The 22478-nt window shown below is 38.5% G+C and overlaps 1 protein-coding gene across 1 annotated transcript; it reads right to left on the bottom strand.

Moving 5' to 3' along the window:
* Positions 1-8932: 8932 nt before the first annotated feature.
* Positions 8933-15822, bottom strand: mchr2b (melanin concentrating hormone receptor 2b). The gene is made up of 2 exons (XM_087799010.1): positions 14991-15822; positions 8933-9957 (listed from the first exon to the last, which is right to left on the bottom strand). The coding sequence occupies exons 1-2, from the start codon at positions 15395-15397 to the stop codon at positions 9321-9323; spliced, it is 1044 nt and encodes a 347-aa protein (XP_087655136.1). The 5' UTR covers positions 15398-15822; the 3' UTR covers positions 8933-9320.
* Positions 15823-22478: the final 6656 nt, after the last annotated feature.

Below are 22478 nucleotides of genomic sequence, written 5' to 3'. Positions count from 1 at the left end.
TGGCCTGAAGGTCCAAACTCCTCCTGAGAAAGAACCACCAGCTCTTGCATCATCTTATTATTCTGAAAGAAAACTAGCAAACAATGGACTGTCGAACTAGGATTCGACTTTCTCAAACTTGTTACTTCAGTGTATATTCATACATGATTAATGATGCATAGAACTTTTAATTTTTCTCCTGATGGTAACTTAACAACAATGATTGTGTGGGTGAAAAAGTCTTGAAGAAACACTGCAAAACACTCTTTAACTCCAAGGTGAGCAATTATATTTAAGTGGCTACGTAATATACACTGACTGTTGTGTGGGGCTCTCCAGCAAAATGAAAAGACACACGATGGGATGAATTGCAAAAATAAACTGCTTTATAATGTATATATTTTTTGTGCTTGTTAATTTATTCATAAAATGCTGAACTAATTACAATGTTGGATGTTATTTTCCCTTTGAATTTATTATAAGGAATAAAATAAATGAATTATCTCAAGTAATGAACTTGTACATCGACAAGGAAATCTCTGGACAAACTACAGTCCATCATGGATGATGACAGTCATCCTCTGAACACTGTCATCAGTGAGAAGCAGATGGAGAACGAATGCTCCTCCCATGATGCAACACTAATAGACTCAGGGACACGTTCATTCCTCGTGCTATTACAACTTTATAATTCTGAATTTGGGGTCAGGAGCATAGTAAAAGTATGATGTATTCTTTGTTTCCTTTTCTTTGTGTTGTTTCCTTTTGATCTATGTTCTTTATACTTGCAATTTGTCATCCCTTGCACTTTGTTCTTGCTTTTATGATGTCTGCCATGAACTGGAAACTCAATTTCTTCGAAGGAGATCTCCAGAGGGATTAATAAAGTCAATCAATTAAACAAGTTATATTTAAATTGTTCAAATCATGAAGCACAAAATAATATTATTTTTATTTTTGCCCGGGACAAATGAAAGACGAGGGCGATCTAACTAATCCATTCAACATTTGTGAAGGACAAAATGAAGTTATTTCAGTGATAAGGGAAGTCATTGTTGGTTTCAATGTCTTATTTTTCTGTTTAATGAAACACTTTTATTGTTTATTTTCCTTCAAATGCTGTCTATGTGGCTCTAGTGTTTAACTGATCAGACAAGTCAACACGGCATCAGCGACTGACAAACCTGAAAGAAAAAGACAAAATAATAACCCTGTGACGGATGTTTACGACACACAAAAATGTATTGCGCGCCTCGCAACAGATAAAGGGACAAGTTCTTTTGTTTTTTCAGTTATCACTCAAGGTCTTGTTCTTCTTAAGATGGTAGATGAATGTGGACCTATTGTTAGCTTCAGCAGAGAAGAAGAGGAATTTATCTGCAGAGGCGACAACTTAATCACCAGTATCTCCCCATATCCATGACTAAATCATTGAAGCAGGTTGTTTTTTTGTTTTGGTCATGCTACAATTAGTCTCTTCATTTCTAATGTTATGTCTGGTGAGTCCTTTATTCGCTCTGAACAGAAGGTCAACAGACAAAGGGTCGAGTCAAGCCTCAGTCCTTTTCCCTCCCGGACATCTAACCCACTAAGTATGGATGGTTGACTTGCCCTTCTGGCAATGTACGCTTTAGAGAATTCCAGTTAGAGCCATGAAAAATCATTTCTGTTGTGTTTTTCTTATCGTTTAATAAAGCCTTACAGTTGCAGCTGATGCAGAGCTACTGCTTCTATTTGTATACCACAAAGGTCCCCCATTTGTTTTGCACCTCCAGTCTGGTTAAATCTAGAAAATATTTTCCTTCAACATGTAGCAGATAATAAAATACAAAGGACATGAAAATGACTCTTGGTGGGAAATCTGGGCTGTATTTCTTGTTCCATCTGGTTTGTTTTTCAAACATTTAAACAGAAAACACTGTTCAGACTTCAAACATATAAATATAAATGATGCACACAATTTATTCTTTGTGGCTCCGTGACACATGGGCCGTTGTTGGACAACAAACAGCAGCTGGAATTCAGATTTGCAATTAAATGTGTCTGTTAAAGTTCAGCATCTGTTATTCTTTCTTATGGTTTTGTCAAGCACAGGCAGGCAGTAAATGTGCTTTGGATGATACTTGAGGAAATACCCTTCTTTTATTCTTAGCGTCACTCAAGCTGGTACCATTAGCTAGTCTTTAACGGAGCACTGAGAGAGCATAGAGCTCCCCCAAGCAGCTCATTTCAACCCAAGTTTTTAGCACTTGGATTGATTCATAGTTAAATTCAAATGGGCTCTGTGTGTTTTCACACAAAACATACTCGCACATCACACAGTGTGTACATACAATATATTAACCCTCGTGTTATATCTGGGTCAAGGTGAGCCAGTGGCCTGAAAACAAATGTGTTTGTGGTATCCCTTATGTTGCCTCTAGGTCAAGGTGAACCTCAAACACATTTGTTTTTGTCCCACCGGGTCACCTTGACCCAGAGATAACAAGGGTTAATTTAGTGGAGCTATGTAAGGTAAGGTAAAACTTTATTTATTTTTTATATTATAAATATATTTTTGTTTTTTTCCAATAGCCACAGAAAATAAAGCAATTTTTCATAAAAAACAAATCAAAATAAAATAAGAACAAGAACATAAAGAGAAAGAACAAGATGATACAATCTAAGTCTAAAGATAAAGAACATAGATCAAAGACAAAGGATACAAAGATAAATCTTGACGTTGAGTATCCTTCAAAAGATTCCGGTTCCGGCTGGTGTTTTCTCGGGTTAGTTGATGACATCGTTGTCTACAGGTGCAAGTTATTGTCCACGTCTACATGTGCTTTTATAGACGGCTCGTCCAGGGTGTCCCTTGCTGTCTCGGCCTCAGTAGCCGGGAGAAGCATCATCTCTGACCCCCGCTTCATGCTTGACTTTTTATGGTGGTCTGGTTTTTACAACCCGATTTCTCACACTCGAGTCATGAGATGTTTTCTTGTTCTGGATTCATTGGGTTGTGTATTTTTAACAAGTGGGTGTGAAATTCTGTCACAGCGTGGATCAGGGTTTGTTGCTGTGGTCGTTTTAACCACCACAGCAGTGGCCGTTCATGTTGATTGTTTGACCTTTTAAAGATGTGACGGTTCGGGATAAGATGAGAAACGGAACTGCTGTTGAAGACAAGAATAGAAAAGAAAATATTAAAATTAGAATTTCCTCACACTTAGTGATTGAGTTTAAAACCTAATTTAGAAAATGGTAGATGACGAAAAATCAAAAGAAAAAAAATAATCCATTACCAAGTTGTGATCTCAACAGGATAATTGTGATTTATTTTTTTAAAAGTAACATAATACATAATCAAGTAAGTGAATTATTCTTCTCATTATATTCCCCATCGAGTTCATCATTGTCAGGCTGAAGGAGCTCCAACTAAAAACCCGGAGATCCTTTCATAACACCAAAAAGTAAATCAGGTAAGTCTTCTCAATTAAGAGTCTATCTTCTCAGACATGAGGTGTACTCAGCTGCTCATGACTTTACCCATTGATCCATTTGTACAAACACAATAAACCTCATCTTGGGTTATAGAATACGCCTGAAAATGGTAATCCCTTCGGGCGCGCTTTGTGTTTCTACAGCAGCCCGTGGACTGCTGATTCCTCTTCACAAGAGCATTATTATTCCGGTGATGGAAGCACAATAACCGCCGTCCAGCGTGACGCTGGAACTGTTTGGTTTGGATAAGCAAATTTGCGTTTCATTTTGCAAAACAACTCCCACAGAATATCAAGAGGACAATATTAGATGCCTCATTAATAATCCTGCGGAGCTAATGCATGTCCGAGAAATTAACAGGCGAGAAGATTAGTTCAATTGTTCAAACTCGGTAATAAGCGTTAAATATGATTAAATATTTGTTATATTTCCACCCTGAATTATGTAAACAGTCATGTATTCTTGTGTGTTGTGACGAATGAAAAAAAAAGATAGTTTCCTGGACTTAATAGAAGACTAAGACACCATTAATAATCTAACTCTTTATTTTTGTGGTGTTGTGATTATTTTCACAGTATTCTGTTCTTTTTAGAGTTATAGGAAATATGTTTGTTCATTTTAATGTAGCAACTGATGCTCAGTGTTCTTGGTCTTCATCGTCGTCCAAAAAGACAGTTTAAAAACATCCAAATACCTCCTTACTGCTCGTCTGTGATCTTGTATTGAAGCCTCAACACAAGGAATTGATCCGGAAAAACTTTACTCACTCTACAACTCTTAACTCTATCACTCTAAAAAGTAACAGATTATTCTGAAAATAATCCCAACCCTTAGTGGACATGACGGTGAGTAGAAAATAGGGGAAATTTGAATCACTTTAAAACACCTGTGACACTAAAAGCCAAGAAGAAATGTTGGTGAAAAGTAACTCAAAATACAAGGCACACAAATGCAGGGAAAACGCAAGATCAAAAAGGTAGATTATTGGATAATCACAACATGATGAACGAGATTCAAGAGGCGACACAGAGCTGTACCATTATCTGGGAAGATCATCACCCGAGATGCTGAAAGTCTGAGATGTTACGCTAGACAAGCAGGACAGATGGAGACTAATGTAGGATATGCGAGGATAAGGCTTGGTATTAACATAATCTTCCAATTTAAGTTGGGGCAATTCTTCGTTTCTGCCTTCCCAAAACTTTAGCAGTACATTTAAAAATGATACAAGTTGACACAATTGACCTACATATCAACTTTTCTCCGAAATGGATTTTCAGTGAAGTATTGCATAACATTTTCTCCTATGAGTTTATTCTTTTGAGAACTAATAATTGTGCAATAAAGTCGACCTCCAGTGGTTTCCTAACACGTTGGTAAACTAACTGAGTTTGTTCATGAATGCTCTCTTTATATCCGGCCTCCACTATGTCATCCATCATCTTGCCCTCAGAAAATGTCACAAGATACAGTATATAGCCTCGCCGGGAACAGTTGGGATTTTGTCCTAATGTTGGGAATTAAAAATCATGGGATTCCCCCAACCCCCTCCCCCCCAAAAAAAAGAAAAACATGTTTTCTCTTGTCCATTGTTTAAGTCGAACTTCTGTCAGAGTTGTTTTCTCGACCTCTCGGCCACTTTCTCACGGAGTTTGTCGCAACCGTGTAACAAGACTATTCTTGCTCTATATTAAACCAGGTCACACACGCTGGAGAGGTCAAAAGAAATGCATGTTTACAAAACAAACGCTTGTTAAACTCTGTTACAGATGTGGATTTTAGAAGCAGTGGATGTGGGCAAACAAAATGTATATTAACCTGTCTGATCTTTTCATTTTTGAGGCTCAATCTCTCTTAATTATTTCTGTGTTTGTGATCAACAAACCCTCATTTAATTCCTTCAGCATTAGTTTTACTGTTATTTTTAATCTCTGTACATTTATATCCATCCATAATCTACGTTCCAAATCTTAACTTTAACACTTTATACATAACCATAACAACATGCAGAGAATGTAAAATGTTTTAACCAAATAATATATTTTTCTAGATGTAAAATAAGATTCTTATGACAATATTAAAGGTAAACAACACAAAGTCAAGCTGATTAATGGGTCTGCTAATTCCTAAACACTGAAAATGTTAGGAATTGTCTGGTCGAAGATATATGAGCTTTTATTTGTAAATTATGAACAAGATTACTGTTGGCTACTTTCTTTACATTAAGCCCTCACTTATTTTCACTGCATTAAATGTGGCAGTCTTGAAAACCACCTTCTACTTAAAGTGATAGTCAACCCCACATTCAAAGGTCACTCACTTTCTACTCGCCCTCATGTCGACTAATGGTTTGGATTTTTTCCAGAGTAATCTGTTCCTTTTTAGAGTTATAGACAAAAATGTATGGGGTTTTTTTTTTTGTCGGCCGCGAACCATGCTCACCTTTCGACGTCCAAAAAGACAACTTAAAATGATCCAAATACCTCCATACTGCTCATCCGTAACATCCCTCTGGTTGCGCGACTTGACAAAAGGAATTGTTGAGGAGAAAATTTCCAAAATTTAAGGTAGTTTGTAGCTGAAGCTAATAGGCTGACATGCTTCACCCAAACTCAGTGTTTACAGTAGACCCTTCAGAAGACGTTAAAGATGAATAGTATGGGGATATTTTAATGTTTTTAAGTGTCTTTTTGGATGAAGAAAAGTGAGCCACAGTCACTTCCTTCATATGGACATACATTTCTGTCTGTAACTCCGAAAAGACACGCATTACTCTGAAATAATTCCAACTCTTTAGCCGACAAGAGTTAGAGTAGAAAATGAGTGAGGTTTGAATTTTGGGCGAAATATCTCCTTAAAAGTTTCCCTTTAAAAACCTCTTTTGGTCAATTAATCTTTTGTTAACTTTTACTTATCTTTTGCAGTTGTGGAGGCTTGAGGGTGTTTCCTTGATGTTTGTGTCAAACAGGGACAGACATAGGAAAGATTAAATAGATTGTTTTTTTTCGGTTGACTTCTTTTCCTAGGACAAGTCTGGGAAAAAAATAAATCTCTTTTTTTTGCCGTCAGATAACATTTAATTCGTACGTCTATGTGTCGTCACTGGTCAGCTGATTCCAGCCCTGCTGCCAACTTTCAGCAAAAAGCTTTTTATTTGTGCACGAAACTGAAATTCTCTTGACAAGCTGACAGGGATGCTGCGCTTATGTGGTCGTTCTGAGAAATCGTTCAAAATTCAATTATATTTTCAGTCACGGTTGCCGAGTTCAGTAGCAAAGTTTTCTCTCCCAACTCTTTATCTTCTCATTCCAAATCATTCACGGCTTGGTCTTGGATTATTTATTCAGAGATAAACTAAAGAGCAAGACAAACTACCTTCGACTCTCATTATCTAGTGTCCTGTTATACAAAGTACTTTGCTAAAATATATCAATATGTGACTACAGTCAGCAGCCGGCCATGTTTAATTGGATGTGGTAAATAACAATTATCACTCCATATTTTCAGTCTTTAGTCTCCAGTAAATAAATAGAACGTCACATACGGCCAGTTTTGTCCAGTTTTGTCCATCATAGAACCATGAACTATGAATTTAACAAGCACCATAAATTAGACCAGGATATTTTGAAGCTACACTGAGTTCTTCTCTCTCTCTCTCGACAGACATCTGTTGTCAGGGCTGTTCTCAGAGGAATTTGACTTTTGGTTAAGAACAATTTTTCCTCCAGGGAACAAATTAAATCATCTGTTTTACAAGTTGTGATAAAAAAAATATCCTTGGGCACAAACAAAGAGACATTCCAACTGCCAGTAAAGTGATTATATGACTTGATACGTACATTTTATTAAAAGATTTGGCATTTTTGACAATGATTGGAATACATCTAAAACTTAAAATGTAAAATCTGAAAATTGCACTTTCTGAACTTTATTTCGTCAAAATTAAATTTATATACATTTCTTTAAACACAGCTTTTTGCCTTTGAGGTAAATTTCAAAGTTTCTTTCTTATCATCTTGAAGTACATTTTTTTAAAATCTTTCAATTAAACTTGGTTTGAATATTCATATTGTAACGTTGTATGATTTACAGTAATCACCTTTCAAAATCCTTAATCATGGACATGCTGGGTTAACACGGCATGATATTTTCACCCGTTTTCAGGGTTAGATTTTGAAGTTTTTACTTTTTCCTCTGCCCTTCATAGAGAACTATATCCATTGACTGACTGTTGACATTCAAATGAATGTCAAATGTAAGTAGAAGTGGTATATGGGGAAGAAAAGAAGGCACTTACCTCTGCACCTGAATAGAAGAGATTCTCTGTTGCACCGAACCAGCTGTGCTTTCACTTTCCATCACTTCAGCCAGATTTCGGAAATACAAAAACACCGTGTGGTTCTTATTGAAACTGAATCTAACCTTTACTTCAACGCAGGACCGAAATATTCTAGGTTATTCATTGAATCCTTATAGGAGACACAACGCAAACTCATTCATAAATAATATTTAAATAATTCATTTTTATTATTTTTTATAAATAATATAATATATTTAATATTAAAATATATGAGAAACAATTTCTACCTAACCTAGATAACACAAGGAATACCACAAACGCTTTTGTTTTCAGGCCTTCTGGTGACCTGTTGTTCTCAGTGTTGTCTTGACCTTTTAAGCATATTTTTTTTTGGGTATTGTTTAGTTTTTTTAACCCCTTCTGACCCTGGTCTAGAAAAGCGCTCTACAAATATAAATTACTTACTTACTTACCTTGATCCTGAGATAACATAAGGGATACCACAAACACATTTGTTTTTGGGACTTTCGGTCACGTTTACCCAGAGATAAGACGAGGGTTAAGATATTTATGTTTTAAAATGAAAGCACTGACACGAAACCATTGCTAAGTGATCTACAGAATGCCAGGATACGCCATAACAAGGTGATAACTGTCACTCTCTTGTCAATGAAATTCGCTGTGGAAGTTTTGCAAAGTTGCCTGTAAAGTTGTGCTTCATTTTTAAATAATATAGAACGGAACAAAGTGCACACTTTTGAGAGAACCTTCCTGGTCCTCGGTCAATATGATTGGTCAGCGATTAAGACACCGGGAGGGGTTTGGAACTGACAAAAGGGATACACCAGGAGGAGGGAATTGACAAAGAGGAAATGTATTAGTAGGTAGAATACTTGGGCATACGATTCATGGAAATGTGGAAAGAAAATTGGAAATACATATTAGCTTATTTTATATAAACATTTTTTTTATTCATATCCTCAAAGCCATATAAAGTGCTGTAGTTACTACTATCCAAACAAATTCCATTATTTCCTGTCCCAAGGAGAGCCCAAATTAGGTCATTAAATAGTCTTCAATACTACCCTGGCAGAAGGATTCGATGGTGTTTTCGTTTGCTTTTTCATTCCCATCCAGTTACAAATCAAATCTCAATTTTGAATTGATGTTTAATTGACACTTTAAATTGCAGCAGTACCATGTTTACGTCTGCTCAATCACAAGAACCCACGTGACTAAGTATGGAGTCTTCGCACATCAACACATCATGGACATATTGACTTGTGTAACACACACAAAGTTACAATCGTTACAAAACATGACAAAAATTGCACAATAAAAGTCACAACATTTAAGGGACATGAATGTCTGCAGCCATGTTGCCGGGTCACGTTATCTCAGTGTTCCACTTTGAGTTGGACGTTGGAGAGAGTCGGTCCCTCCTTTTGATCTGCAGACTCCACGGACAACACTTCAGTGAGTAGTTCTCATAGATTTTTCTTTCGAGTTCAGAGCGAGAGTGGTGTGAAAATGGGGTCGCATCTCGGCCGAAGCCTGGGAATTAGATGACCGTGGAGCGGTAGTTGTCGTTGATGGTGCTCGAACCGTCCGTTTTGACCACCGTGGTCTTGGACGAGTGGTGGGAACTGAGCAGGGTGTTTTTGCGGCACAGACGCTCGCGGTAATTCTGGGCGAATATGAGCAGCATGAGCGGATTGATGCAGCTGTGCGAGTAGCTCAGGCAGATGCTGATGTTGTAGGCGTAGATGAAGGCGATGGTCGGCGTGTTGTTGCTCAGGTTGATGACCTGGATGACGTGATACGGCGACCAACAGATCAGGAACAAGGCGATGACCATGAGGACCATCTTCGTGGCTCTCTTGGCCCAGGTGGACTGCTTTCGTTTGACCCGGCGGATGGAGCTGAAGACGTGGTAGAGGGTGAGCGAGTAGAAGGTGCTGATGATGATGAGCGGGATGATGAAGCCCAGGATCGATTGGTAGAGCGTGTACCAGTACATGTCCTCAGGCCCGTCCAGTAACATCATGCAAATCTCCATCTGGCTTCGGTGCGACACATTCGCGTACATCATGACGGGAACGGTGAGGAGGAAGCTGCCCACCCACACCAGGATGTTGATGATGATGGTCCACTGGATGGTTCGCCTCTCCGACGTCGGGTGAACAATGGCTATGTACCTGCAGAGAGAAGAGGAGAATTGTTTTATCATTTTGTGTTGTCTCAGAATCAAGGTGACCCGGAGGCCGAAAAAACAAATCTGTTTGTGGTATCCCTTGTGTTGACTCTGGGTCAAAGTGAACGACCTCCAACACTGCATATGTATTTATGGAAGTCACCTTGACCAACACAAGGGTTAAAAATAAAACTTTTGTCATTCCTAAATATTCTGACTTAGAACATTTATCAGGAGATTGGTTTTGACCTTCTTCAGAAATTAAGTATAAATAAAATGCAACCCTTTTTTATTTAATTTAGGAATTTATTTTATTATAAATTGGGTTGAAGACAAGAAGTTTGTTTGAAATCTATTTTTTTAACATCATTTTTTCTGGGAGGTCTGGAACGGAACCAGTTGGGAATCAATCGCTCTTTAATTCAAAATAAGGTCAATTCATTTATTTTAATTTATTTTGTATTAATGCTTTTTTTTTATTGTGTATCGGCAAAATATTGTTTATGGCTTTCCCTAGTGTTGGTACGATGCAACTGAAATAATTTGCAACCTCCACTACTTCATTGTCACATACAGCAACAATGTAAAGTATCTTTTTGTGTCAGTTTCTGGTTTTTATCTTCTTGGTCATTTAGAAAAAAAACTATCTCAGACCCAACGCTGTCGATCAGTTGGTTCACTGAAGAGCATTGTTAAAATGAAAGCTGTGAGAGTTCAAAATTAAAGCAACAACTGATGACGATCAAATAATAACCTTCAGTCTTTATTGAGTCCGAGACTTTAGTCAGGCGTTCACTTTCTTACTTTACTTTTCTCACACTTCACTGCCATGCCCGTTTCCTTCTGGGGAAATGTTTCCGCAAAATAGATGAAGGCGCTATAGAAAGAAAGTCACGATGCTGTGATGCATTTATTCAGCCCGGAGCTCCATCCAGAAACAAAACCGCTACTAGATTTGTTACGTTTATGTCGTGTCATTTACACTCGGGAAGGTCATTTCTAAGTGCTGCGGTGTTTTGCTGGAAAACCAAAACTTAAATCCCTCAAACAGCCCTACTGTAGCGACAACACGGTGTTTATTAGTCTTTGTGGTAAATGTAAAACAGCAAAACAGCGACGACGGTGTTTATCGCCCCCTCAAAAAAACGGGATGCTTGAAAGGTATAGCTGGGAGCTTTTTTTCTAGGAGGTTGAATGAGAACTTTACTGAAAAGCAAAAAAATCAACCCCGAGTTTTTGCAGTAGTGGTTTGCGGTTTACGCGCTTCACAACGGGCATGACTCACACCATAAAGAGTGTGGAGGCTTCGCACACTATCGGTTCACTTAAATCTGGCATTTAAGTCTTTATTTTAGTAAACTGACATTATCATTGACCGTACACAGTCCAGGAAACGATGTTGAAAAGTGAATAAAACATATTACAATATACAATCTTCCTACTTGTATGAGATGAGTGGAAATGCATCATCATGACGCATTTTCTAACCCTGAGTGTTAATTGGCTTTCTTACAAGAAATAAAGGAGCTGATAAAAAAAAAAAAAAAAGTGCAGTTTTAATCAAATTTTTACTTTTGTACAACAACGTTGATTATGTTTTAACGATTAACAGACCTTGAGTCATTTTCAGTGTTTCGCTTTTTGAAACCAGGTCCCAGAGTGGATTTGAAGCCTTCAAATGTACAAGGACTTTTTTTTAAATGTATTAATGATGACATCATAGCTCTGTCTCGCTTTTATTTTACCCTCAAGTCATCGCTGACACTGACAATGACGGTGTACGGATCTGCTAACGGACCTTAAAAGGCAACTACTGTGAAAACCCAACTTTCTTGCCTCATATGTTTCAAATGTTGAAGTCTTCCTCTCTAAGATGCAGTAAGTTCCTCATCCTGACCATGTTTTGAACTTATTACTTTATAAAATTCTCCCCCATCTGAAATCTCAGCGAACTAGAGGTTACAAGAGCAGAGTCCCTCATGACGTTATAATGGTCTTCACTCCTCCTGCAGCCAGCTGTAATCACGCCCCCCTTTGTTAGTACCACGAGTCCCTTGGAGGTGGAGACTTCCGGGAATGATGACGCGTGGTGACAATTCTCGATGATTGTCAATCACAGCAGAGTGTGTGTGTGGTTGCGGTGAATCCACATAAAAACGCAGCATTTTCTTTAAGGCAGGAAAAGGGTGATTGAGTTCTTTTTCTTTTCTTTTTTTAAAGCTAGTTAAGTAAATTTATAGTAAATTACTATTTATTCGTAATATTACATCAGAACCGATGCGTGTGTGCACCATTTATTTATTAGTTAAATCAAACGATAATTAAAATGGCTATTTGACATTTTTATTTTTCAGCTGGCTATTAAATATTTTCTTTTGACAAAGAACATTTTTCTAACTACAAGGACTTTCACAAACATTCCTTGTGTGACTGTGTAGTGTCAATAAAGCTGTAGATAAAGTACTTGACAGTAGTTCTTACAATAAAGAAATAAAAGGCGAAAGTCAAAGCGAAAAAATGCATTTTTTAAAAACTAAAATAACGTGATTAAATGAACTGCAATTTGAAGGACGTTGGCACATAGAGGCTGAGAACATGAACCACATAGTATTCAGATATTTCAAGTGTTAACGTTTGAAAACAGTGAAAAAGGTCTAACGGTTATTTGTTTGTTTTTTTAATGCGGACTAGACCTACACAGTTGTTGACTCAGGAGTCAAAACATAAGGAATTGCCAAACTCGTCTTCCTTCAGGGAGAAAAAAAGTTTAAAAAATATTCTAAAATAAACATTAGTGACACATTATAGGATCTTAAGTTAACAAAATGGATATTGAGCCTTTAATTTAAAGTTCATATTGTGAGCCACAGATGCAACATTTACCTTAACTTTGGACATCAACGAATTTGAAAACCTTGCCTCTTGTTTTGTTCACGAATCTCACTCTTCATGAGAACGAAGGAATTCCACCAACTCGGGTTCGGATCTAGCCTTGTTTTGACGGCATAGGCTGATAATCTGAGGGAAACATCTTGACGTCTGACTGCAAGGTCCCTGTAGATCACCAACTCACATGTCTTTCACACTCTTCTCCTAGTAGAGATGATTTTTATCTCCACTGAAAATGTTGGAACCGAGTGTGTTCTGAGTTTTTTTTTTTTTTAAATTCAATCATAAGTATTTTTCTTGGTCCAGAATTATAGCTCCCACGCAAAAGATCACCGAGACGCTTCCGTGCTCGGGGGTAAATGAGGCTAATGTTCTCACAGAGTTATGCTCCACCGTGGATTTAATAGGCGACAAAACCTTGCTCCATTACTGACGTGCAAACCGGTTAAATTACAGCATGTGCTAGTGACAAATTAGTGTTATTTTCCACCGCGGATCTTTTCATTCCCTCTCTATTCCGACCCCGCACCATCTCACCGTCTTTGCTGTCTATTTGCACTCACACCAAGGACGCTTTTCCAACCGCCTGAGCAGAGAGTGGTCTCCAAACGTCTTTCGAGAAGCACTTCATTCTCTGAATGTCACCTGCCAAATCGGAAATGAAGCGACAAACACGAGACGCTTTGATGCAACCGCACGTGTTCCTACTTTTCCGACACTTGCATCAGCCTATAGGTTTTAGTTGGTGGTGTGACCTGCTCAGTTTAATGAGACGCTCAGTCACGTGACATGTTTTGCACCGACAGGAATGAGATCTTAATGAAGACAATAGTCACTTTATTGCACTAGAATGTCTTTGGGTCATATTTGGTTCAATTTAAATGCTTATTATATAGAACAAATATGAGGAATAGTAATTTATGCTTCTTTAAATGGCTTCATCATGTGATTAGTTGACGCTACAAATCATTAATTCATTTATTTTCTATGCCGCTTAATCCCTTATGGGGGTTGCGGGGGGCTGGAACCTATCCCATTTTCTTCGGGTGAGAGGCAGGGGGACACCCTGGAAAGGACGCCAGTCTGTCACATGGCACACAACGACACACAACCATTCCAACACACACACTCATACTTGTGGACAATTTCCCCAAGTTCCAAATCAACCTCTGTATATTTTTGGACTGTGGGAAGAAACCGGAGTGCCCGGAGGAAACCCACGACACAAATCAATGGAATTCCACAATTTACACACTTTTTTGTTAATGTAAAATTGTGTTATTTGAGAATATTTATTTGTCATTGACCTTTAAGATTGTTCAAACAACTCTAGATGTAATTGTAAAGATTAAATGGATTTTACAAGTCAGTTCCATAACCTATATTTTTCTTTATTTACAACGTGTATGTATATGTATATATATATATATATATATATATATATATATATACAAAGGTGGGATTAAACTGGATGCAATAGCACTTGTATGAAGTCCTTTTCTGGTAGTTATAAAGGAAATATAACCAGCTAACATCACAATCAGCATTTTTTCTCCAGACCAAAGTGCCACGTGGGGCCACTTTTGACTGTATTTATGTGGCCCTCATGAGCAAAACCATAATGTTTCATACTGTTTCTGACGAACCTTTTTTTTCTTAACTAAATACCTATTGTTTAAGGGTTGTTTTTTTTCCCCGCCTTCCTTTTAGACGCAGCCGAATGGATCCCTGGCTTGGTTTCTGTTTTATTTTGCATTTTTCTTGTTTATTTATTTTATTCTGTTCTGACATCCCAGAAAAAAAATGTTGTGTTTACAAGACTGGCAACAACTACAAAACTATAATAACAAATAATGTATATAAACATGGATAAAATACCATAAAACAAAACCAAGATTACTCCTAATCGAAATGTTTTTGTTAAGATCATGACAGAAAAGTAAGGCATCATCAATCAAAAACGTGTCTTTAGACTCTTAAAAAAATAATAAGAACAGGTAGTTCTTTGGATTGTATTTTTTTTTTTTTTCCATTTAAGGTTGAACAGATAAATAACACTCTGGTTATTATTTCAGATTTGTTTTTCTTGTGATGCTTTTTAATTCAACGATTGGAAAAAAAACTAAAAAAAAAACTTTCAAGACATACCTGTCGATGCACAGCACGGTCACGATCCCAACGGTGGTGAACTGGTTGCTGACGTCCACCACCACCACCGCCTTGCACATAAAGTTCCCGAACACCCACTGGCGGTCCCTCACCAGCTGGTGGATGTTGAAGGGCATCACCAGCAGGAAGAGCATGTCAGCGATGGCCAGGTTGAGCACGTAGATGTCCGACACCATCTTCTTCTTGCACGCCGCCACCGCGTAGATCACCAGCCCGTTGGCGATGACGCCCACCGAGCACAGGATCCCGTAGATGGACGGGAAGATGTGCATGAAGGTGGCGATGTCGACGTGGCTGTAGGACGTGGGGCTCGCCGTCAGGCATGATGGATCCGAGAGGTTGTCCGCTTGGCTGGTGTTGCAAAGTAGTGACCCGGAGTTATTCATCGTTTTTGGAGCGCGCACGGAGCGCGTAACGGGGAGCCACGGATGCTGCGCCCGGAGAAGGAAAAAAAAAAAGAAGCTGCTAAACTTTCATCCAGTGTTCAGTGTCTGTTGGGAAGCGAAAGTCTGAAGCCACTTCTCTCTCTCTCTCTCTCTCTCTCTCTCTCCCTCTCTTTCTCTACAAGTCCACCCTCCCTTCATCATCTGTGGTCCCACAGAAGGAGGGTGTTGAAGTGAAGCTGATGGAAAAAAAAAAAAAAGGATTTTCACCCCAACTCACTTATTTGCCTCACGTAAACTTCTTTCCATCTAGATGTTGAACATCCAATTTCCCAAATGTCGCACAGGTGGTAAACAGATAAAGACGTGAATTAATTAAAAAAAGGACCTTAAGAGGAGCCAAGCCAGGTGACTTTAAAAAAAAATCAATGGAATTTATCTCTGCCTCGGCAAGTAAAATGTTGTACTTCTGTCCTTTCATTATCGAGGGTAGACAACATTTTTTAATGAAAAAGGTTTTTACTGGTCTGGAAAAGCGCTATATAAATAAATATTACTTACTTACTTACTTCTCATAGATTTGAGGAGATTAAAGTCGAATTTAATTAAAAATTAAAGTTAAAGAAAATTAAAAATAGGTTTTTCGTGCACAATTTATCCACTTTATTTTTAACTGTAATTTGAAGTTAAATGGAAACTGTGACTTCGATCAGTATGTGTCTGTTTGTACAAAACTCTCTTATTTAAATATTTCCATTAGAAAATGTGCTCCACCCATTGAAAACGCCTAGTTTTTCTTGGATTAAATTGGTCAAAAATCGAGGTTTGTCACCCTGCATCGTCAATCCCGGAAGTCTCCACCTCCAAGTTGTAGACTCGTTGTATAAACAAAGCAGGGCGTGATTACAGTTGGCTGGAGGAGTGAAGACCGTTATTATGTCATAATGGAAGTCGCTCTCGTAACCTCTTGTTTGTCACTATTTTGGATGGGGGAGAACTTTATGAAGTAATAAGTTCAAAACATGTCATGATGAAGGACTTACTGTATCTTGGAGAGAAAAACTTCAACATTTGATGAGTGAGTGAATCAGGAGAGATGGGTTTTTACATTAGTTGCCATTTAAGTAAAACTTAATTTAGAATTTAAGGCCACAACACACATAAAAAATTACAGATTTTCTGTAAATGAACAACAAAATAACTTGTTAAAACATGTTTTTATCACACAATTCTTTTAAAACTGTAACTGAGTTTGATTCCTTTTTTTTGGAAAACTGAGTGTCCCAACATGCACGGTGGGAGTAAAAGCTCCAACTTTGTTTTTTTAAATCCTTTTTTATTATGAGGAAGCGAGTGTATTTTTTAGGAGGGAATATTTTCAGTGTATGTGAGAGTATCTGCTTTTTAGCTACAGTCTGAAATGACTTGGCTTTAACAGAATAATGTGGCTCAGCCAGCGGATGAAGGACAAAGTGAAGCTAAGATGTTTGGATGTTATTTTCCAGAACAATTATAGCATGTCAAAAATAAGAGATAAGAGATCCAGACTCGTGGACTGGTGGAACGAATACTGATGCGTTCTTTAAGGCGTTTTTCAGTGCCACCATCGGAGCTCAGGTTTTATTTTCCATAACTTTTGTCTCTGAGAGTCAGTGGGCGTTGACATCAGTCGACCGACGATTCGCTCCGTCGTAAGCGAAGCAATATCAGCCGCGATTTACCCTCAGGTACCTGTTGGATGAGGCAGAAAGCGAATCCATAAATGTTGTCGTATGTTCTATCAACAGCTGTAATTTACCATGTGGAGCCTTTGTGCTTTAATCCTTCACAGGGAACATGTGACAACAACACCCAGGGTTCCATAACATTCCTGAAAGAACAGGATGATGATGTTTGCTTTACGATTAAGCAGCTTGCCTTCGCTGCAGTGGTTCATGTCTCTAGGCAGTAAATATCTCTGTCCTGAACAATTTTATCTGAGGCATGTGTGAAGATCTAGCGTTGTCAAGGTTAATATCTACTCCACAAACTTTCAAAAAACATGTGGAAAAAAAGGGGGGATTTGGTGAATGATGGCAGTGTTTGTGCTTCGAACAAGAAAACAAAATGGCTCTTGTGTTATGTCCTCTATTGATTAAAATGAAGACTGGTGATTTCTTAACAAGAAGGGGCTGTCTCACTTGCAGTTGATTCAGAACTCTGCAGCAAGAATTCTGACCCGCTCTAGTAGAAGAACTCGCATTTCTCAGATCCTTAAAACTCTTCACTGGCTGCCAGTTTCTTTCAGGATCAACTTTAAAATTCTGGTTCTTACTTTCAGATCTATTCATGGTCAGGCTCCTCCTTCTATCAGTGATCTTATCCGGCCTTACACCCCTGTTCGGGCTCTGAGGTCTGTGGATCAGAATCTACTGATGGTTCCTCGCACATGGTTCCGGACCAGAGGAGAGAAATCCTTCCAGACTGTTGCTCCTAAGCTTTGGAACAATCTTCCTCTCCCTCTGTGTTCGATGGATCTACTGACTCCTTCAAGAAACATCTTAAGACATTTTTATTTGTTCAGGCTTTTTCTTGATTTTCTGGGACTCCTATGTTGTGTCTCGATGTTATCTTGACCTTTTAAGTATATATTTTATTGTGTATTGTTTTGATTAAGCGCTTTGTGACCCTGGTCTGGAAAAGCGCTGTATAAATATAAATTACTTGGTTATTTACTTGCTTCTTCTTTTGATTCTTATTTAGAATAGAATAGAAAGGCTTTATTTCCTGAATGGTCAACCACTGAAAATAAGTCTCTGCTTCTCAGGTCACGATAAGAAACACGAGGATAACAAACCTGTGTTTATTATTCAACCTGAATCCTAACTGTGGATACAGGTTGTCCAAAGCTAAACTCGCCTCGAGCATGATTTGAGCCCAAAGGCCCCTGAAGGCCCTCCTGCCCTTCATATAAATTAACATTCTTTTATTCGTCTTTGACGAATTCGAAAAATGACAGCACACAAAAGAAGTGATGTTCCTGGGAGCTGGGCTGTAACCAGAGGTCAGAAGAATTTAACGTGAACTTTTGACACGTCGCCTCCGTTGACATTTGCTCAATCTCTCTGATGTTTTAGCTTTGACACCTTCCATCGAAGAAAGAAATTCACAGGCAACCTTTGCATGGATTTTCCTGTATTACAGCCAGAATAATGGACGGCAGGGACTCGGGTTTACGATGCACGTGAACAAACTTGTGTTTAGAATTACAATGTAACCATGAGAGCCACATGCTGATTCGAAAGTACTCATGATTACCTTCGAACGGCTGATCATAAAAGCTAATGGTCCCCCTCGGCAGGAATACAATCCCTGACGGTGTTGCAGTTTTTCTGGATCAACTTTCTTCTTTCAGTCTGTAGCTGTTGTCTGAGGATATAATGCTTTAATTTGTTTGACTAATCATCCCGAGAATCCAACTGGAGATGTCAAGAAGCGTTTCTTGTCAGGGTGTTGGACAGAAGCTGCTCTAAAGTGATTCCATTCACATGGTTGTTTTCTGACTAAAACACATACTCAAGTGATCATCAAAAGGAAGACATTGTTGTGTTGTATTAACAGAAGACCTGCTGTCAATAAGTCGTTCTTCTATAATATAGAAGAACGACTTCTTCTTCTGTGAGCATATATTATATACTGTATATTGTATATATATATATAATATATGCTCTCGAAAGCTACTTTAACTTCAATAAATGTGCTAAATATTACCTTAAAAGTGCTTTAAGAATATAAAGATACATGTATTGAAACACTGGCTCTAGAGATACTGATGTTTGCTGATGACACGATGCTATGTAGAGATGAGGTTGAGATCATTTTTTGGGGTTAGCAACGGACATACATCAAGGAGAAAAGGAGTAAAAAAAAAAAAAAGAGTGCAGGCATGGTGGAAAGGGAGAAAACTATCAGTGGTGACAGAATATTAGTGGCAGAAGTGGAGGAGAAGCGTTGTAGGATAGTAGTACTTGCGGAAGAGTTGAAGATATTGATCATCGTAAATGACTCTGAAGATAGACTGGTGTGACTGCGGAAGCCACTGAAGGGAAACCTTGAATGGCGAGAAGATGAATTTTATTAAACAATGTTTAATGATGGTCGAGGAAAGACAGACACATTTTGTATATAACAGGTTACACTGAAGTTAGTCTTCTTGTTTAATAGCCGGTACTGTATACTTTAACATTTCTGGATCGTGTCCAAGAATGACAGTTTCTGTCAACTGACCTGTTACGACTTGGAGCCTGGGAAACATCAAAACTACTTAGCCTCTTCGTCATGACATCTTCCGGATCTGCTGGGTAGGCAGGCCTTTGGGTTCAAATTGTTTCCTTTAAAAGCACATTCAGACATCACGCCACGTTGCAATGCTCGCGCCATGGGGTGAACTGGAGAATCCAGCCAGTGAAGCGACACTAACGCAGATGACATCAGTGCAAACGTGGGTTAAAACTCAGGAATCCCTTGAGGCTCTAAACTTCTGTTTTGGTCCACCCAGTAGGTTCCTCAAAAGTGCCCTGAAGGACTTCCACAGAAGCAGGTTCTGGATGATAAAACATCTAAATCTTGAAGATGACTCTTGAGGTGGGAAGAAAGCGTTACTAGCTGCCAACAAAATTCCAAAAATGTGACATTTTTGAAGCTCTCTTTAGTCCTGCATGCATCGCTATCTTCTCTCCCACACAGTCACCCATAAAAACCTTTTCACTTGAATTCATCCCTGTAGGGAGCCAGTTTTAGTATTAGTTTTCTGCACCTACGACCCAGATACTTCACGCTCAAATGAAGCAAACTAAATGTATTACTATTGTGGAGTTAGAGCTCAAGGTTTTTATCCCTGAACTTTGTTTCCATTCACGACTTCATCATGAAATTATGCCGTTTCAATGTCACCGAACACAGAGCACATGTACACAATTGGGGAGGGGGGGGGGTCGCCTGAGGAGCATACAAATGCACAATAGTCGCATGACCACACATAACTGACACAGAACCTCCTTCATCGATTCATGGTTTTCTTCCAGCGACAATGTCAGTTTAACTTCAGAAAAACCCCCAGTCATGCGAGTCCTGAGGTCTCGGCAGAAGGTTGTCTACAGTAGATTCATTTATTCTAATAGTCTGTTCAAGACCCTAGTCTTCACACAGCAAGAAGGTTGCTGGTCCGCTTCCAGGTCAGGAGGGAGCCAACTCGTGACCTTTCTACGTGGAGTTTGTATGTTCTCCCCCCCGTGTTGCGTGGGTTTACTCCGAGCACTCCGGTTTCCTCCCACAGTCCAAAAACATACAGAGGTTGATTGGTGAAATTGTCCGTAGGAATGAGTGTGTGTGTGAATGGTTGTCTGTCTTTACTTGTCCTGTGAGTCCCATAAGGGATTAAGCGGCAGAGAAAAGGAATGATTGAAAACAAACAAGTTCATGGACTTCAAGTTTTGCATTAAGCGACTTATTTCAAGTATTAACTCATCCATTTACACAATCACTCACTGATGGGAGTAGGCTGCGAAGCGGTGCTCCAGCTAACCATCAGGAGCATTGTGGGTCAAGTGTCTTGCTCAGGGACACGGGTAGTAACTATGACAATGGAGAAGTTGTTGTTTTGAATACCATATCGGTAACTCAGGTTGCTACATGATAATGTTTGGCAAGTCACTTATGATAGTGTTTGCCTATAACTTTCTAAGTGGCTTTTTGACAAATGAACGGCTTCTTGTTTTGCCAGCCCCTAACCCGAGGTCAGATTTGAGGCTTCAAAAAATAGGGCCAAGGAGACGTGCAGATGTTATATGTGATGTAAATTTATTTTCTCAAATCGCTAGAGAAACTAAACAAGAAAAGATCATTTCAAAGTTCTTGCTCAATGCTGCCCCCAAAAAATCTGGAATACTGATGGTTTTAGGCTTTCAAAGCCATCAGTTTTTTGAATTCCTGTGGGTTAAGTTAATTCATTTCCCCACATACTCACTAAAAGACAAATTAAATTAAAGAAGTTGGAGAAAGTAAAGCAGGAACATGAATAAACCATTTTAGGGTCATTTTTCATTGAAGCTTGTTTTGCACGGAAGCAATAAATGAACAACTGTAAATGCTAAATTATCAATGGAAGATGTGTCTGTTTGCTCGAGCTATGAAATGAACAGTATTTTTTGAATTTGTCATTTGAAATTTTATGGCTGTGATGCAGCTTGAAATTTTAATTTTTTTTGAAAGTCAAAAGATAAGATGAGATATTCTCGAGTCATGATAGGATCAGATGAAAAGGTTAAAGAGGGACGATTTTGCCTTAGGCGGACGGATTAATAAATAATCTACTCATTTAGTACCGTGTCGAATCAATTGAGGTATATTTTAACGGTGGATCTCTGGTGGATTCAAAACTAATACTCTTGTAGCATCAGTGTTCAATGACGACGACCCTCGTGATCTGCCTTGCATCCTCTCGGCCCGGCGTCGTCCCGCTAATGTAGTCTATATCCGTCTGCATTGCTGATGTCCACTGATAAGACCCGCAGAACATACTAATATAATGATTGGGTCTTTGTCAGACATGGTTTTAGATCTATTGATGTAAATAGAGCAGGGAGGATCTGATGTTTGGAGCCTCATGACACCGTCAAAATCATCCCGCGAACAACAAAGTAACCATCAAATTTATTCCCCCCCGCACCCCCCCCCCCCCGTGATCCTGAATCTTCTTGCTTTTTATAATTCAAGACGTGATGTCAACGACTTGTTAACAAAAAGACTGTATAAAACTTCCTTTGTTATTTTTTTTAAACTTTTAGGTCATTTGAAGGTTCTCTTTATCTACACTTTTAAAGTCCTCCTACAATCAAAAGTGATCTATTTAACAAACATACTTTTAATGTAATTGTGTTTAAAATATTAACATCTGTCTGTCTTGTTAACTTCAATTAGTATTCGACTGAAAATCCAAATAAACAACAGAAAAACACAATAAAAACAAATGCTTTCAAGTTATTATTAACATAAGGAATTACCTTTTAGAAAGTGTGTTTCAGTTTTGTATCATAGCATTTAATTA

The sequence above is a fragment of the Callionymus lyra genome, chromosome 9 (genome assembly GCF_982586985.1).
Source record: "Callionymus lyra chromosome 9, fCalLyr1.hap1.1, whole genome shotgun sequence".
Lineage (NCBI taxonomy): Eukaryota > Metazoa > Chordata > Actinopteri > Syngnathiformes > Callionymidae > Callionymus > Callionymus lyra.
This window is presented reverse-complemented; position numbering and strand designations above follow the sequence as displayed.

What these genes read in the sequence shown, in the direction of transcription:
- mchr2b (XM_087799010.1), bottom strand. Translation starts at nt 15,397, where the DNA reads ATGAATAACTCCGGGTCACTACTTTGCAACACCAGCCAAGCGGACAAC. An exon ending in ACCGTGCTGTGCATCGACAG is followed by an intron (nt 9,958 to 14,990) that starts GTATGTCTTGAA and finishes TTCTCTCTGCAG; the next exon opens with GTACATAGCCATTGTTCACC.